General features: G+C 51.2%; 5 protein-coding genes across 5 annotated transcripts; 1 reads left to right on the top strand and 4 right to left on the bottom strand.

Annotated features, from left to right (window-relative positions):
- Nucleotides 1-1443: 1443 nt before the first annotated feature.
- On the bottom strand, nucleotides 1444-2855 carry MAA_08604 (uncharacterized protein; the record flags this gene model as incomplete). Its single annotated transcript, XM_007826602.2, has 2 exons — nucleotides 1444-2644; nucleotides 2671-2855. 2 exons carry the CDS (start codon nucleotides 2853-2855, stop codon nucleotides 1444-1446), a joined length of 1386 nt encoding a protein of 461 aa, XP_007824793.2.
- Nucleotides 2856-3621: 766 nt separating this feature from the next.
- Nucleotides 3622-4956, top strand: MAA_08605 (uncharacterized protein; the record flags this gene model as incomplete). Its single annotated transcript, XM_007826603.1, has 1 exon — nucleotides 3622-4956. The coding sequence occupies one exon, from the start codon at nucleotides 3622-3624 to the stop codon at nucleotides 4954-4956; it is 1335 nt and encodes a 444-aa protein (XP_007824794.1).
- A 1420-nt stretch (nucleotides 4957-6376) lies between these two features.
- On the bottom strand, nucleotides 6377-9824 carry MAA_08606 (tetratricopeptide repeat domain-containing protein; the record flags this gene model as incomplete). The annotated part of the gene is made up of 7 exons (XM_007826604.2): nucleotides 6377-6617; nucleotides 6672-7349; nucleotides 7402-8899; nucleotides 8952-9014; nucleotides 9065-9251; nucleotides 9304-9663; nucleotides 9738-9824. 7 exons carry the CDS (start codon nucleotides 9822-9824, stop codon nucleotides 6377-6379), a joined length of 3114 nt encoding a protein of 1037 aa, XP_007824795.2.
- A 1160-nt stretch (nucleotides 9825-10984) lies between these two features.
- MAA_08607 (HAD-like domain protein) lies at nucleotides 10985-11770 on the bottom strand (the record flags this gene model as incomplete). Its single annotated transcript, XM_007826605.1, has 1 exon — nucleotides 10985-11770. The coding sequence occupies one exon, from the start codon at nucleotides 11768-11770 to the stop codon at nucleotides 10985-10987; it is 786 nt and encodes a 261-aa protein (XP_007824796.1).
- A 2011-nt stretch (nucleotides 11771-13781) lies between these two features.
- Nucleotides 13782-14069, bottom strand: MAA_10734 (uncharacterized protein; the record flags this gene model as incomplete). Its single annotated transcript, XM_011412452.1, has 1 exon — nucleotides 13782-14069. The coding sequence occupies one exon, from the start codon at nucleotides 14067-14069 to the stop codon at nucleotides 13782-13784; it is 288 nt and encodes a 95-aa protein (XP_011410754.1).
- Nucleotides 14070-17053: the final 2984 nt, after the last annotated feature.

The raw sequence follows: 17053 nt of genomic DNA, 5'->3' as shown, positions 1-17053 counted from the left end.
CGGGCTCTCCTTGCTACCTCATACTACAACGCTACCCTTTACTACAACGCTACTACCCTTTGTCCAGCAAATGCGATTGGCAAGCCATGGTCTCGTGTCGCCTGACGAGCAGTCGGCTGCCGTCATCAACGTGCGTCTTGCCCTACCCGTCGGACGATACTAGTGCGTGGCGTACATGTAGGCATGCAACGCAACTTGTCGCTTATCAAAATCATCAATTGCCGACAAGACACGACGCATTTGCCGCCGGGGCGCCCCTCGCTGCCATGTTTGCCTGTTTCTCATCAAACCGCCATGATGGATGGACGGCTGCTCACGCAATCATCTCCACAACCAACATGTTTCGGGAGCCCAGCCGAGAGGATCAAGTTTCCCCAGATTCGCTACAGGCAGGCCAGGAAATGACATGTTACTATCCGAACGTGGTCTCACCAACGGTCAATGTGCCCGCATCACAACCTGTGGCCAATAGGCTTTTCCGAGCGCGATACGGAGTACTCCGACCGGAAATGAATACAATAGATGTTCTTCTCTGCAGGAAATACAAGCGTTTGCTTGCAACCGAGCTCGATCCGGTCCACCTGCCCTTTTGCCTCCTACCGTCTCCAGCCAATGTGCCGTGCATGAGGCAGGCCTGCAAGTGACACGTATACCGTCGATATCGCTCATTATGCTTCGGGTTCTTGTCGACTGATACGCAGACACTTTACGCCTCCACTATGGACCAAACTAGTATGTAGTTCGGCATGCAACATTCTGCCCCAGCCCTGATTAAGCTAGTTTTATTGCCGTGCCACATGGAGTATTCTCACATTGCGCAGCTTCGATCTGGATCAACACGGGAACAAGGCAACCATCGGCGTCGATGCCTAGGTTTGTAAGGGCCGCGGGAATGACGCTTGACAGGGCATGTGGCATGTGCTATGTGCCATTGTGTCATGGTGCGCTCTGAGGCGGGTATTGCGGATGGAATAACCGGCAGTATTTTATCCGTCGCTTTTATTTTCTCGAGTCGAGTTTGTACGAGGGAGAATATTGAACGTGCCCATTATACGCCTTGTCCCGCACGGAGCATGGTCTTATGATGAGGAAGATGGACTACCCTGTATACCTGCCTTGTATCCTGAGCAGAGCATTTCCACATGTAGTTTTTGTAGTTTTGTAATATTTTATAGTTTTTTTATAATAAATAATATTAAATATAATAAAATACTTGTATAATTATAAATTTTATAAATAACTAGTATTAATTCTATATTATAAGCTAATATTAAAAAAAATTGTTTTTCATACCCAGTTACCCCCGCAGTCGATCATGGCTTAAGCATCCTCAAGCTCAATCTACTTACCCGGCTTCCCTTACAGTATTGTGAGCACAATGCGGAGCACATCTGCCGAAGCCAATATTCTTCCACCGCAAGGGCAAAGTCACCGTCTATCGGCCTAGTTCATCTTTACCAGGTCATCCGGCTTCCACGTCTGGTCAAAGAAGTCCACGCCAGGGCCATAAAGACGGACGGTAACCAAAAAGTTGAGGCCGTCGACTGTCTGTATCCAGTTGGTGTCGGCTGCCTCAGCGGGTTTTCCCGGCCCGAAATACACATCGACCGATGCGTCGGCGTTGGTCTTGACCCCGTCGAGCCCATTGACCGAGGGCAGGAGCTGCTCAGCGGCCGTCATCGTCCCGTCCGTGATATTGTACGCCGTGACGGCCCAGAACAGCTCGGCTGGTGGATTCGGCGGAAGGTGAAGCTTGTACGAGTTGGAGCCGTCGAGGAACTCGCCCGTGGCGTCGCGCGTCGTAAATGGGTACTTGGAGCCGCCGTCGATGGTGCGCATCACCATGGCCGGAGACGAAGCATACGCGGCCTGGAAGTAGGATGCTCGTTGGGCGACGTCGAGGTAGCCGTCTTGCATCCATTCCGCCGTGGCACAGGCCCAGGTGTTCTGATACTGGCGATCAGGGTAATAGAGATGGCGCTTGTCCGGTCGTCCGAGCTGGCGGGCTGCCAGGACCATCCTCGGTGCCATGGCCACGGCCTTTTGGAGAGCTGCGTTTTGCGTGTCGTTTGGTTGGAAGGGGCCGTCTTTGACGATGCCGATGGCGGCGAGGAGGCCGCGCGTGATGGGATCGATGGCATCCACCGGCTCGTAGTCGACAAAGGCCTTGAGTTTTGTCCAGTACGAATTGTCGACGGGATACATCATGTTTATGCGTATGCCGCTGCCGTTTGGGAATTCCATGGGCTTGACGTCCTTTTCCGCCGTCCAGAGCGGATAGACGCGGGTCTGCTCGGCATTTTCCACAGCCGGCGCCGGGTCTGGACCATCCTCGCCCCGGGGCATCATGGTGCGGAAGAAGAGAAGGACATTGTTCGTCGACGACCGGAAGGAAAAGTAGCCCCCGGGGACCTGTTGGTCGTATCCCGGCGGCAGAAGCAGGTAGAGACCGCCGTTGGCGCCGTCGGGCCCGGTCGCGCCCACGTCGGTGATGGTGCGCTGATAAAAGTCGGTAAACATGCCCATGACGTTGGGCGGCGCTGCGACAACGAGCGGGCCGTCCTGCTTCAGATCCAGGTAGCTCATGGAGTAGATGACGTCGGCGTTGGGTGTTGGAAACCCAGGCGCGGCTGTCCATGCGATCCTTCCAGATGGGGAGGACATTTGTACCCGGATCCAAACTGGGCCTCGGACCCGTCGCGGAGGCCGATGACGTTGAGGATGGGAATGGTCAGGATATAGGCCTGCACGGCGTTTTGGTAGTAGAGTTGGTCACGGAGCGATTCCGCCTCCGTGTGTGGCAGCCAGTTGCCCTGGTTGATTTGCTTCATCAACGGTGAAAGTTCCTCGGCCATGTTGAGCACAGATGGAGGAAAGGCTTGGGGTTAAATAGTAATGGTGGGATAGAAGAAAGGAGGAGTTTGAATAAATAAAAATATCCTAGTAAATATGTGCTTCACTACGCTTTCGCCTTTTAGGGCTCATGAATAACATCGTCTTGGCAATATGTTATTTATACACGAGGCCATGGCCGATGCGTAATGAAAAACTCGGAAAAACTACAAAAGGGCCAGAAGGCGCCCCTCGTTTATAGGTTACAAGAAGAGCAGTTATTGCAGGAAGGAAAAGCAATTCTTGTGAGGGGTAGCCTAGGTTTTGCTATATTCAGCAGAATAAAATATGATGATATGCTTTATGACGACACACTGTTATAACGAAGCGGTACATTTTGTTCAGCTATTGGACGCCATGCATCTGCAGGTGAATAAATATACAGATACTATCCATAGGTTGCACTCGGTGTAGGCCTCGGCCATGGCCTCAATCACGTTATCCTGACTCTCCCTCGAGGATAAAATCGCCATCATTTCCTTGACGTTGACAGCATTGCTTTCTCGTCGATGTGCGCAAGTAAGCTTGAAGCGCTCATTCTCTGCCATCATCGGAGCCCATCTTTCTTCACTTATCAGCCTTGATTCTTAAACCCCCAAGACCGACAATGGTGAGTGCCGGCACAAACAGTTTCCCCTGCTACTGTAAACGGCCTTTCTCGTCGCAGCCACAACTAATGCCGGTTCCAAGGGACCCGTAGGTGTGACACCGCCTGCTACGGGCATCGTCATGACGCCCGGCTATGCCCGAGCGATTGCGCAGATGGCCTACATCTGGGGCTGGCCGATGGTGAACATGCTCAATCGTGCGGCCAGCGTCACGCAAGCGCCGCAGCCGGCCCTGCTCAACGGCATCTTGCCCGTCGCGCCGTACGGCCAAATCGGCATGCTGCACGACTACATCGAGCCGGCCGAGACGTTTGTCACCTGTCCCAACCAGGACGTCGTCTACGGGCTCGGCTACTTCGCGCTCGACGAGCAGCCCGTCATCGCGCAGGTGCCCGACTTTGGCGACCGCTTCTGGGTCTACGCCCTCTACGACGCACGCACCGACCAGTTCGGCCAGCTCGGCAAGCCCTACAACACCAAGCCCGGCTTCTACCTGCTGGTGGGGCCGAGATGGAGCGGCCTGAAGCCGGACGGCGTCCGCGACGTGATTCGGTGCCCGACGCCGCTCGCCAACGCCATCCCGCGCATCTTCCAGGATGACACGCCCGAGGACAAGGCGGCGATCCAGACGGTAATCAACAGCGTCGTCTTTTATCCGCTCGAGGACTTTACCGGCGAGATGAAGACGATCGACTGGGCCCACGTCGAGGACATTCCCGGCCCGGGAGGCGACGGCGGCGGCGGCGAGACCAAGTGGGTGGTCCCTCAAAAATTCTTTGATCAGCTCCCCGACGTGCTCAACACCGTCGAGCCGCTGCCAGGTGAAGAGGCGCTGTACGGACAGTTCCGTCTGCTGCTTGATTCGGCGGCCAAGGATCCCGAGCTGAAAAAGGTCGTGGTTGCGACCGCGGTCGAGGCCGAGCACACCATCATCCACCCGTTCTTCCAGTGGAAGCACAACGGGCGTCCGGCTGGCAACGGCTGGAATCGCTCGACCAACAACGCGCAGTTTGGCGTCGACTACTTTGACCGCACGGGCACCTCCAAGTCCAACATGTTCGACAACCGGCCGACGGAGACGCAGTACTTCTACACTGATTTCGACGGCGCCGGCGGCGAGCTCGAGGGCAGCGCCAGCTACGAAATCTTGTTTGCCGCGGGACAAGAGCCTCCCGTCGACGGCTTCTGGTCGCTGACGCTCTACAACGACAAGCACCTGTTCCACGCAAACGACCTCGCGCGCTACTCGCTCGGCACCAAGAACAAGACGCTGCGCCGCAACGCCGACGGCTCGCTGACCCTCTACGCGGGCGCCAAGTCACCGGGCGCCGACAAGGAGAGCAACTGGCTGCCGGCCCCGGATGGCCACTTCTCGCTCTACATCCGTGCCTACTGGGGCCGGGAGGCCATTCTCGACGGCTCCTGGACGCCGCCTGTCATTGCAAAAGTCGAGTGACGGGGGACAGCGGGCGTTGAAAAAGTTGAGCGGCAAACGTTGCACGAGGCAAAATATTTCGGGAGGAAAAACTTTTTTGGTCATGAAAATCTGTCACTATAATTATTCTGCTAGTCGTTCATATTAGGGCTTTTTGACAGCCGTCTATGCGCAGGGAGTGAGTGAGCCTGTGCATTGTCACCGACTTGCATATTGACACTATGAAATGTATAAGCGACGCAACCGGCAAGAGCTTCCGAGACAGCGAGGAGATTTGTTATAAAGGAGGAAGATGATCATCTCGGGCCTGTCATCTGGACCAGCCTTGTTCATCCGTCGACTCATCGGTTCGCTAAAGTACGCTGAGCATGATTGAGCTTTAGGGACAAAGCTGAATGCTCTTTCTGCTGCATGGTATCAGAGATGGAATGATGGCGCTAACAAGGCAACCAACTCGTAGTCATTCCTGTAGGAGTAGCCTTATTATAAGGCCTTTTATTAGATAAATTACTTTATTGTTCTTGTTAAAGATGAAATCTCATGCATGGTGTGCATTATAGGATAATTCCCTGGCTCGGGCCGAGTCTCGCCCATGTGTGTGATAGCTATAGCGGGCATTTCAAAAAGTATAATTTATTTATAAAATTTATTTATTACCTTTACTATTTTTATAAGCTTATAAAAATAAGAAAAGCGTATAAATAAAGCTATTAAAAGGCAACCTAATATAAAAAGTATTATAATTTTTCGTAGTTTATAAATACCTTGATATAAAATCTTGGCTTTTTAATACTACTTGAATAATTATTAATATTAGGAGAATACTTTTACCTTGTTAGAAAAAAAGCTGTATATTATTATTACTTATAGTCTATTATACTTTTACCTTCAGAAACACGACTTATAGTAAACGGGTTTACGGACACAACGACCATGGTTTTCTCCCCAACAGGTCGTATATTCTGTTTATTAACATCAGGTGTTTGTAATCTGAGCCGGCGATAGGTCAAGTTCCTCTTCCAGTTTGAGAAGGAAGCTGTCTTCCCCTTCCGTGAACTTGCCCTCGTGTCATGTCGTCGCTTAACACCCCCTGGCAGTGCCGGTATACGACTTGTGACACCTCTCCTAGACTTCTCGCATGCTGCGTGACCGCTTTCTGTGCACATGTCCCAGTCGAAATGTAGCTGGAACGTTGCGCCGTCATTCACAATACTGCGCTTCAGAAGGACATTTGTAATGCCCATTCGTTCAAGTCTGCTTTTACACCGTCGACATTGTTGGTTGAGCGTGGCATTGCCGGTTGGAGCAGACTTCGTAGCTGATGCTCACTTGTCCACGTATTGGGATGATTCGGTTTCACTAGAACGAATACTAATTACAGTCCGTCACTCGCATGCTTTCAGCACCAAAAAAAAAAAAAAAAAAAGGCTTAGAAGGCTCATCAACGAGCCCAAAAGGCAACAAGTTTGTCAAAGTCGCACATCGTCAAGCTCGTCACATCACCATCATCCTTGGTAATCTCCTTCCTCAAGCGACAAGCAACTCTTAGAGCAATAGAAGCCTTTTGCGTCTTACCTGTCGCCTCGAACAATTTGCCCTTCATGAAAGTAGTGCGAGCAATCTCGTTCTTGTGTGCACTTGGATCAACAGACCAAATGTCTAGTGCCTCATTGATCATGGCACTAAAGGAGGTCAGACAAACGTCTAGCTCAGTGACTGAAGGTGGCAGCACTCACATCGCCTCTTCGCTCCGACCCAAGCGTAGAAAGTGTTGGGCAATTTTGTGGGCGACATTTGCAGTGTAGAAATCTCCGTCACCCACCGTCGCGCGCATGTGGCGCCACGCTCTCTGGTGGTAATCAAAACTCTCGTCCCATTGATTTTGCGCGGCACCGAGGTTGCCAAGTGCATAAAAAATCAGACCAGTCCGGACAGATTCCCCATCTTCTTTGCCCAGAGCCTTCTCTCTCCCCGCTAAGCTATCCAGGAGAAGCGTGCTGCACTCTTCAAACTTGCCTTGCGCGAGAAGGGCCCAGCTCAGATTGACCTCACCCGAGCGCGGAATGTAGTTGCCGAGACATTTGCGTATCTGCAGCGCCTCCTTAAGATCGGCTTCGCCCTCTTCGTATCGTCTATCCTGAATGCGTGAGATTCCTCGCTCCGCGTAGGCGAGGTATAATCTCTCGTCTGCAACGCCCAGCTCTCTGCAGATTTTGGAAACTAGGTCGAGAGAACGTTCTTTATGAATGCGGCTTGTGTCGAAGTCGCTCGCATCCATGGCGATTGCTCCTAGGCAGAAATGGATGTCTGCAAGCAGGGAATCCCGATCAGCGTGTGTTGAGGCATCGCAGATACTGTGAGCGGTTTCGAAGAAGCCATCAAACTGCCTTGTTCGTCCTCGCTCTTTTTGGTACCTGGTAACATTAGACTATATAGCAAGGAATGGCTCGACTATGGGATACGTACCATGCAGCCTCATTAAGTAGCTTTGCAAAGAGTAAACTGGTGGCCTCGGGAACATTTGTAATGGCTGACCACAGCTGATGTGTCCTTAAAATGTGCGGGTAAATGGCTGCACAAGGAGGCCACCTTGCAACATGTAATCTGCCGCCGGTTGATTTTGGCAGGGGTAACTCTGGCTCCTTTGATGGCTTGGGCATAGCCGCTGGCCAGTTAGCCCACAGCATTCGTACGACTTGGTCGAATATGAGCCGTTTCTTCGTTGCATCCATTGTTGCAATGACTGCATCTTGCACAATGCGATGGACCGTTAACTGCTGCTTTGTCTTATCTCGATGGACCAGAGATGATTGCAAGAGGTCAGCTCGGGCCTCAATGTAGCTACTCTTCTTGAATTGTGCGCCCCCGGAAAACAAATTTGCCGACACTTCCATCAACAAGTCTTCTCCAATGACATCTGGATCAAGAAATGAAACTAGCTCCAATAGCTGTCGAGCTTGAGGCTTCAGCTTTTCTAATGCCCAAACAGTGGAGAGAGAGTGACGATATGTGACCAAATTGGTGTCAAACTTTGTCTCATAAAGATTGGCATGTTCTTCATGGTCTGCGTACAGCTCGAGGAACTCTGACAAGGTGAGGTCTTGTCGACGGATGATACCGGCCATCTGGGAAATGGCCAGAGGGACTCCACCAAGGGCATCGGAGATTTGTCGCGCTGTGTTGTCCTCCGGCTCATTGAAGATGTTGGTGAGTTGGCTGAATAGGGTCATGCTGTCTTGCTGTGAAAGTGGGCCGAGATCCAGGCCTGAAGGTCTTCTTGTGAAGATGCTTTTAGCCAATGGGTCGCGGCTAGTGATGAGAATTGATCCAGTTCCCTGAGGCCAGTAGTCCGCCAGGATCATTGGGTCATCTGCATTGTCGAATATGAGCAGCCAGGTCGCTTCTGAACTAGCTTGACCCGGCTGAACAATATCATCCGACGCCAATAAATGCTTTCGAGGGTTAGAAAGCCATCCTTTTACAATTTCTCTGCTGACAACCTGACTCTTGCACTCGGATGGATCTTCGAGTCCTAGTGTCAGCGAAATTTGTTGGTATTGTTGGTCAAGTTTCGCGATCTCATCAGCCACGACCCAAAATACTGCATCAAACGAAGCCCTGTGACGTCGGGAGAATTCGCGGGCTATTTCCGTCTTTCCAATCCCCCCAAATCCGCAAAGTGCAAATTGCCGTAGAGCGGTGCTCGACCCTGTCACTATGTCCTTCGAAGGCAAGAGCTCGCCCGCAAGACGCTCCAAGATATCTTCACGGCCACAAAAATCTTGATTTGCCGATTGCGTATTGAGAAGAAAGCAAGGTAGGTGAAGGAATCTCCGAATCTCTGTGTTTGGCTTGGTAGGATATACTAGTTCAAACCCCGAAAGGGATGTCCCTTCTGTTGCTCTGTTCGAAGGCCAATCTGTTGCTTTGTTCGATGGCCATTCGGTGAGCTCCAGTTGCTCAACTACTTGATTTCAGTGCGATAACCTGGTGCCAATCAAGGATGCCAGACCCACCTTGAAGTGGTAGTTCGCTCATTGTCGGCGAGTAAGCGCTCATCGTTGCATATTGATATTCCTCTAAAGCCATTAGTACCAGTAAGCAGCCTACCGATAACTTTATAACCTACGGTCCTCGAGTCGAAGTGCAACAAGACGCACAGCGTCGATTAAAGTCTCGTAAACGAACCTGTTGAACTTGGGCAAGCCTTCACCGCCAACGCTCTTGGTGAAAATGCATGTATCGTTGTGGTTGAGATTGAGGCCAATAACTGTTTCCATTGGCGCATAGGTCGAACAAGCTTCGCGGTTGACCAACTAGCTTCTGAGTCAGCATTTATAGCTCAGAGAAGAGTTGCAGACCAACTACTTGGTACTTTGGGCGCAATGGTGTTGAACTGTTTTTCGATTCTCTCAGCTCATAAACGGATAGTATGGGGGTACGGAACGAGATTCCCTCGAATCTATCTGCGAGGTCGAGTAAAATAGCACCTTCCTGCTCAATATTCTCATTTGGAATTTTTAGGTTCTTTCCGGTGGTTGTTTCCAAGATGTCTCGAAATCGTATGAAGCACGTGGTCTTATCGCCATAGCGATGCGGAGTGCTTAGGAAGATAACGCCAGCTATGGCGTTGACGATTGATCCATAACGATTAAACTGTTTGTTAGCGACGCATAAAGCCTGTTTGACTATAATGCCACCCAAGCTGTGGCAGACTATTATGATTGGCTTGGCCGTCTAGGAAAGGTACGTCAGTAAGCATGCGGACGGCTCGAGGGAAGGATCCCTAGACTATTCCATACCAGATCCGAGTCTGATTGTGATCGCGCATCACCCAACTTTTGAAGAAGGTCGTAACCTGTCATCAAAAGCGACTCCCATGATGGCATGGTGCCCACAAATGGCGAAGCATATTGGAATGTCAGGATGCGTGCCCCAGCACCGGAGCCGGGTAAGCTGGCGAGCCATTCTTGGTTTGCGAACGGTCAGTTCTCCGGGGATGTCGTACCGATGCCAGGCACGAGGACAATGCTAAATTTGTGGGTAAGCGACGATGGAGTTGAGCGAGGCGGTACGTTTCTTACTCGACACCATCCTGAGAATTATCACGTGGATTCGTCAGGATTTGAAGGTGACAGGCAGCCGCCAAGCTCGCGGATGTGGCCATTACTGCAGACTTGCAAAAGCAGGACGTTCTAGTCGAGAGCAGACTGATACTAGAACTGAATAGCTCCAGTTGGAGGAGGATGGAGTTGTTGGAATGGTTTATCTCGTCTTTCAAGTTTCGGACATGGTGGATGCGGGGACACAGATGCGGGGTTACTCTCCCACGCGCAGACTGAAATTAGTATGCCCAGGCTCCTCTTTACACTTTACATGTAAATGCGTCCCGTCCGAGGACTGCAATATTATGCAGACGATCATTTTGAATCCATTTAGGCATATAATAATAATATGATGTGCCTTTCTAGCATGTGGTTGGTGAGCTCATTCTCCAAGTCGTATGATTACCTACGGCTCGATGTGATGTTCCAACCAGACTTGACATGATTACTATCAAACCTGGTACTTGCCAGTGGAGCTCCATTGACTGGAGGCTGACGGCCCGATTTTAGCGCACGTGCAGGGTCCAGGTCCAGGTCCAGGTGGATGCATGTGGTGCCAACGTACGCCGAACGTACGCGGATAGACTAAGAGGCAGAACCCCTAGTTTTGGACCGTGGCTGCCACCTGGGGATGGTGATGAAATCAATCTTTTGACAGGCACTATTCGCTTGATAATTCGGACAAGTCGTTCATACAAGTATAAGTTATTCTGACTTGCTACTATGAGAGAATAAACGCCAAGGAACAAAGATGCAGCAGAATTACGAGACAAGACTCAAGGTAGGCCGCTGTCTGCATTACATATATAGACGTAATGCCCATCTACATCTGTGCCTCATTGCATCAGTAGATAGATGCCCAACATTTCCCCTGTTCCGTCAAAGAGCATGTCTATCCTTGCGTGAAAGCGCTGGTTTGAATCGTAACGGCCCTAAAGAAGCTGTTAGGACGGCACATTGAAGCCGTACTTGTCGTAATCGAAGTGTTCTAGGCTAGGTATGCATTCAGCCCAGCCGTCATCTATATCCCCAAGCTGCCAGTCGTCTCCTACCCCAAACATGCCCGTTCTCCCAGCCAGAACGCTCTTCTGCCTTTCTTGATACTCGACCGCCACATCTGGATGTGGTACCCAGACAACCCTCATCCCAGCCCGCCTCCCAGCCTCTACCCCAGCTATGCTGTCTTCAAAGACCAAACATTCGTTGGGCATGATGGCTTTTTCGCCATCACCCACGGCTGAGTTGAGCGACTGCAGCGCGACCAAGTATATGTCGGGTGCCGGCTTCCCTCTACCCTGCCGCACTCGTGCATCGTCGCCCAGAACCCGCTTGTCGGACTGAAAGAAGCCAAGCAGCCGTCTGGTTTCCGGTGCCCTTGTTTTCAAGTCGTAGCTGTGGCTTTTGGTGCTGGATGCCAGGGCCAGCTCGACGCTGTTTCCGGAAGAAACATTACGTGCACGGCTGAGGTTCGTCACGAGCTTCTCTGCTCCGGGAAGTGGCCTGCAGTTCGGAAACTGTAGTCGGAATTGTTCAGTCAACTCACGGGCGAATTGCTCGCGGGAGATGGGCAACTTGGCCCAGTCGTGGAACACGTCGCCGTTTGTTGAGTCTGGAACACCCATGAGCTGAGCTCGAATCGACCGAGTAAAACCGGGCCGTCCATACTTGCCAAGAAGTTGGTTTGTGGAGAGGGTAATGATGTCTTCAGAATTGATGAGAAGCCCGTCCATGTCAAAAATGCAAGCCCGGATGGCGGGGAAGCTGGCGGTAGTCTCTATTAGAATCGGGATATATTGACAGTATTCTTCTCACGTAGGCACCTCAAATGCCGCTGCCAACGGCCATGCATGCATGTCTCTGTCAAGCTCACTCACTCTGTGTCTTGGGAAGCCATGAGTATTGGATGACGACCACGTGTTTTTTGTGTATGTGTTTTCAAAGTACTACATGGGATCCATGGACTGGGCCTTTGTCCGACTGCTGCAGCGCGACCCACTAGTTTTGTACCTGTGGCGGGACATTGCACTGCTGTATTCATATGGTATCCACTTTTCTTTTGTCACCAGACATTTTGGCGTTCCTCATTGGCGGCCCTAATCATACAATGCGCCAGCTACTTGAGCATGCTGATGTAAAGTCTATTCGTGCACCGGATTGAAAGCTGCGATTGTTGGTGGTTCGAAATGCCATCTTCGGGTGGTGCTGAAGGACTGGTAGTGGTGTAGCCTTGGATTCCAAGTGGCAGGTCCATGGCCCCGGAGGAGATTTTTCCAACCGTCTCTTGGTCCATCCAGGCAATGACTGAATGCACATATCGGAAAGTGTCTTGTTTGTTACGTAGCTTTGTCTCTTACCAGCCCAGCCTCCATCTCTTTTCACAAAGCACAGTGAGATGCATTGTTCCATCACAGAGAACCTTGAGCACACAGTGGAGTACTCGCGCACCAGCGAATCTCCGCAGCAGACTCTAGTGGACCCAAGTTGTTGTGTCTTGTATGTTCCGAGCCAGCATTTGGTCGATGTCTTTATTTATCATGAGGGGGATTGACTCTGGGGCATATCGAGGATGGCGCAGCGGCTGCAAGAGCTCTTCAAGCGCTAATGGCTGGTACCAAAATAGGACCCACGGGGATTGGCCACACACTCAGTGTTGGAATGTGCCCCTGATACTTAGTAGGCCCCTGGCTTTGGCGATAATTTAATGGGACGTCCCGAGCCGCCCCTTGAGCTTACATAGTGCCAGCTGAACACTGATCGTTGGTGTGAACACGACGAAGATTGAACTGAGGTCCCTGGTTCCAGTACCCCCGCCACAGCACACGCCATTTTTTAAATCAACCCTCCGCAGCTTTGCCGACTGTCAGAAAAGTACAAGACCAGTAAATCGCATCATTTTTGTTTTTGTGAAAGAACTAAGCTTTCTTGCACTCCAGATTGAAGCATGTACGTGACCTAGCTGACTGGTTTTAGTGTGGACGCCCTTGATCCCGGCGACTATGGATGAGAAGGCGCAGGAGGAATTTACCAGTCCCATGGGTCGGCCGGCGCAGCCGTCTGAGATTGCGAGCTGTGTCGTGTTTCTGGCTTGTACGGATAGCTCGTGCGTGACCGGGCAGACGGTGCACTGTAATGGCGGCGTGGTGGTGAATGCGTGAGATATTGGAACTTTTGACGGTATCAAATGGTTGGTTTGGTCATGTGGCGGCATGGGGAAATAGACTGGCATAGGGGGCTTTTGCTAGCCTTTGCATGTTTGTCAGTATGGCCCTTTTATGACTGCCTCGCAGATGGCATTATTGCATCTTGGCATATCTGCATGTCGTGATTCATCTAATTCCGCAGTTCTTATGCATGCTGTTGCTTTAATTTGGCACACAGTCAGTCGCCTTGGCATGACGAACCTGGGCTACGAGTATATAACACGAGTTTATTTTGTTGTTTACTCCGCTGGCGTATTTGAGACGCTCTAGCCTGTTGTATCCCACACCCCCAGGTTCAAGGACAAGAGTCCAAGTCTAGGCTCTTGCACGCCAACTTGGATAAATAGGAGCCGCTGTCTAAAAAGTCATGAAATTGACGCCATCCCAAATCCAGCAGATTCTGTATTTGGCAGAAATCCCGTCTAGATGCTCGTTGGCTATATGGTTGATGCACAAGTCTGCCTGCAGTATAGACAAGTTCGCGCCGCAGCCGGAGTAGCCTCCTAAATTCGCATAGTAGCCAGCCCGACATGTCTCATGGTTAGGAACCGCAGGCGTCAAAGACCATACGTGCTGCCATGTTTGCCAACAATGGAGTGTGTTCCTCGTTTCGGGGAAGAAGAATCTGATGCACGGAGTCGGAGTAAATATCCAGGACATGTAAAAGACGGGCAAGAAACGGGCAGAATTCGCTGTCCTTGGTAATCGATTCGCCCGCCCTTGAAAACTCGCCCATGATTTCTCGCTTGGGTATCGAAGCTCGGCTCACGTCCATGTAGATTTCTTCCACCGTCTTCCGATGATCCACGACGGTTCGCTCTCTCCCCATGGAAATACCGACGAGACCGTAGACTTTATCCCGCGGGTCGGTGCACTTGAAACGGCTAATCTGTGGGAGCCGAGCAGGATAGATAGTTGGCGGGTATGGCTGGTTCGGAATTCTTCCTTTTCCTTGACGACAACCAACGCTCCGGTTGCCACGACATCATCGACCTCTCGACGTTGCTCCGAGCCCATGCGCAATTTGAAGCGCAGCCCTTGGAACATGGTGCACAGGCGCTTCAGTGAAGCCAACTCTAATCTCTTGCTTCCGCAAGGGATGGTGATGTCTCTTGCCAGCAGGATTTCTTGTACAACCCATATCCTTGTCCACTAGACGTGTCCGTCGACGGAACGAAAGGTCTATATTCGTATCTGGATTTAGTCATATAGAAACGGACGGCCAAGCTGAGCCAGTTACTTCCTGGGTACATGGCACTTGTCATTTCCCCTTGAACTGTATACAGCTCGGCCAAGTGGCTTGTTCTATACACGGGATTAATAGTGCCCACGTCTCTGTTGTCAAAGTACCACTAAAAGAATATTCGTCGCTGGCCAAATTTCCGACGGATGACGTATTTTGACCGTTTAGAGGTGGCCTCTTTGACAAGAATCAGCCATACAGTTGTCTCCCCGAAAATGATAGTCCGCGTAGTATATTAAACCACCAACGTTAACCCTGACTCATTCACGGTACATAAGGAGTCTAATATTATTCCTATTGAGCTACCTATATACTCTCCTCCTGGAGTGCTAGTAGTAACATGGCATCTGCAATTGAATGCACGCCGCCTTCGCTCTCCATCCATCAGGACCTACCCTATACCATTGTGGAATTTGAAGGATCCAGAGTCTATCGCGACTACTTCAGGAACAATCATGACATGGACAAGACGGATGAGATGATAGCGGTCCTCTGAGAAGATGTTCTATGGCTCAGATGACAGAGAATCATCATGGCTCATTGCATGTGAACCAGGGGTCCCCTCCTCGCTTTGTTATAAGACAGTTATTCCATTCATATTCCTTGCGACGGTTGTGCTGCGGAAAAGACGGATAGACTTGGCCGCAGAAACAGTTGAGCAATGCTGGAAGATCAAGTAGTGCACCGTCACGATGTACGGAATGGCAGTCATTCTCAGGCAATCCATATACGCTTCAAAGAAGGATAGTAGCACCACAGATGCTTAGGGTAAGAGCCGCGATGCTGATGCGGAGCATACAGCAACAACGGCAAATGTTTGGCATGCGGAAACACATGCAACGCCGAGGACCACGTGTCCGTGATACAGCATCCTTCTCCCCTGTCTGTAAGCCAAAGATGGAGAAATAAGCTTGCATCCTTCTCCCAGCTCTAGCCATGTGGCGCGCTTACTATGAAAGTTGTCGTTGTGTCCTTGGGAAGACGGCACTGCTAACCAAACGCCAAGAGTGACGGAAATGCTGTGTGTACGTTCCGCTGACATGATAATCCTGTTTTGAGTCTCTCCACGTGCGCAAATGGGACCTTTCTGGGCGTCTTTCAACTACGACTTGTTCCTCCGAAGACTAGGCTGCGTGGGTTTCGCATGCAGGCCTCCTCTTGGTCGGTTGTGCCCGTGTCCCCAACTGATTCCAGTTCCGCATCACCACGAATCAGGGATCAGGATGACCAGCTTGCCTGGTTCGGATTCAATATCCAGGCGGGGGCCACAGCCGCGGATTGATTAGCGGTGCTGTGAGTTATGGCGGCTTGCTGGTGCTGTGGGCAAACGTTCTCCGTGTGCCTGGTGGCGCTCGCCACGCCCGAGCAACCCGCCCAACCCTGTATGAAAGGCACCAAAGGTTGACCAGAGAGAGCCATAGTGCCTTTGTCAGGAAAGACGGGCGATATGTTGACGCAACGTGAAGCAAAAAAAAAAAAATAATATCGACCTGCAATGGACTACCATTTTTACTGGCGATGGGCGGCCAAGGTTATGGTCTCTTTGGCGTGCGGTGGGGAAAGTACTTGAGGACTCCGTACCAAAACCGCCGATCCGGCTGAAGCCATTGCCCATTACCAGCGGCTGGAGCTTGTCATCATGCATAAGCAGTGCGAGGGGACGTCACAAGATCATTCGCTGCTTATCCTGACAGATGTAACAATGACCCTGCACCGGGTCGCCGGGCAGTCGACGGGAGCGTTGCCGAATGCTCCCTCATTGTTTGCCCCAGTGGATTGACTCTGTGCTGTGGAAGGTGCTGTTTGACTCGAAACAAAAACACGCGAGCATTGTCGAGAAATCGAGTAGGAGCCTGATCAACGTTGGCAGCAGACAAGAAAAACCTAGATAGATGGTCAGATGTACATGCTATGTGTATCGCCAAGAGTCGGCTCGCCAACGGCTTGTGCCAGCTTGAGACCCTCGTCTATTTAGTTAGCGGGCAACTCGCCAAGACAAGCCGACACAAGAGGTCGAGGTGATGAAGTCGGACATTGATTTCAAAGACTTTGGTAAGGAGCCCGTCTAATTGAGGCATCTCGAAAGCTGGCGAGCGCCAACTATATTTGTCCAAGTGATACAAGTAATCAATGAGAATAAAAGAGGCAACGGCCTGGTCGAGCAGTCGGATCAAGTTCAATTACGTGGGAATTACGTGGGAAAGGGCGGATAAGCAGGAAGAAAAACGGAGTGGTGAAGTGGTCGCGGTTCAATGTTTCAATGTTCATGTCGACCAGCCCTTGCAGCTGTGGCCAGCTGAAGCGACGGGCAACACCCATTGGTCTGTTGCGTGGGTGGCGCCTGCCGGAGTAAGCTGCTATCGAACAAGGCAGGAACGACTGCATCACTACTCCGTATTCCGCAGAGGCCTTCCCTTTCCCCTCACAACTCGCAGCCCATCATGCATGTCACCGTATCCAACGTCGAGTCGCTTTCCGACCGAATCAAACTCAATTGGGGCTGCTGTTATGGTCTGCGACTGCTCTGAACATGCTCCGGCTTCCGTTTTCCACCCTCGTGCCTCTCTGCT

Source organism: Metarhizium robertsii (genome assembly GCF_000187425.2).
Source record: "Metarhizium robertsii ARSEF 23 chromosome Unknown MAA_Scf_1, whole genome shotgun sequence".
NCBI lineage: Eukaryota > Fungi > Ascomycota > Sordariomycetes > Hypocreales > Clavicipitaceae > Metarhizium > Metarhizium robertsii.
Note: the sequence above shows the minus strand (reverse complement) of the source record. Positions and strands in the feature narration are given on the sequence as shown.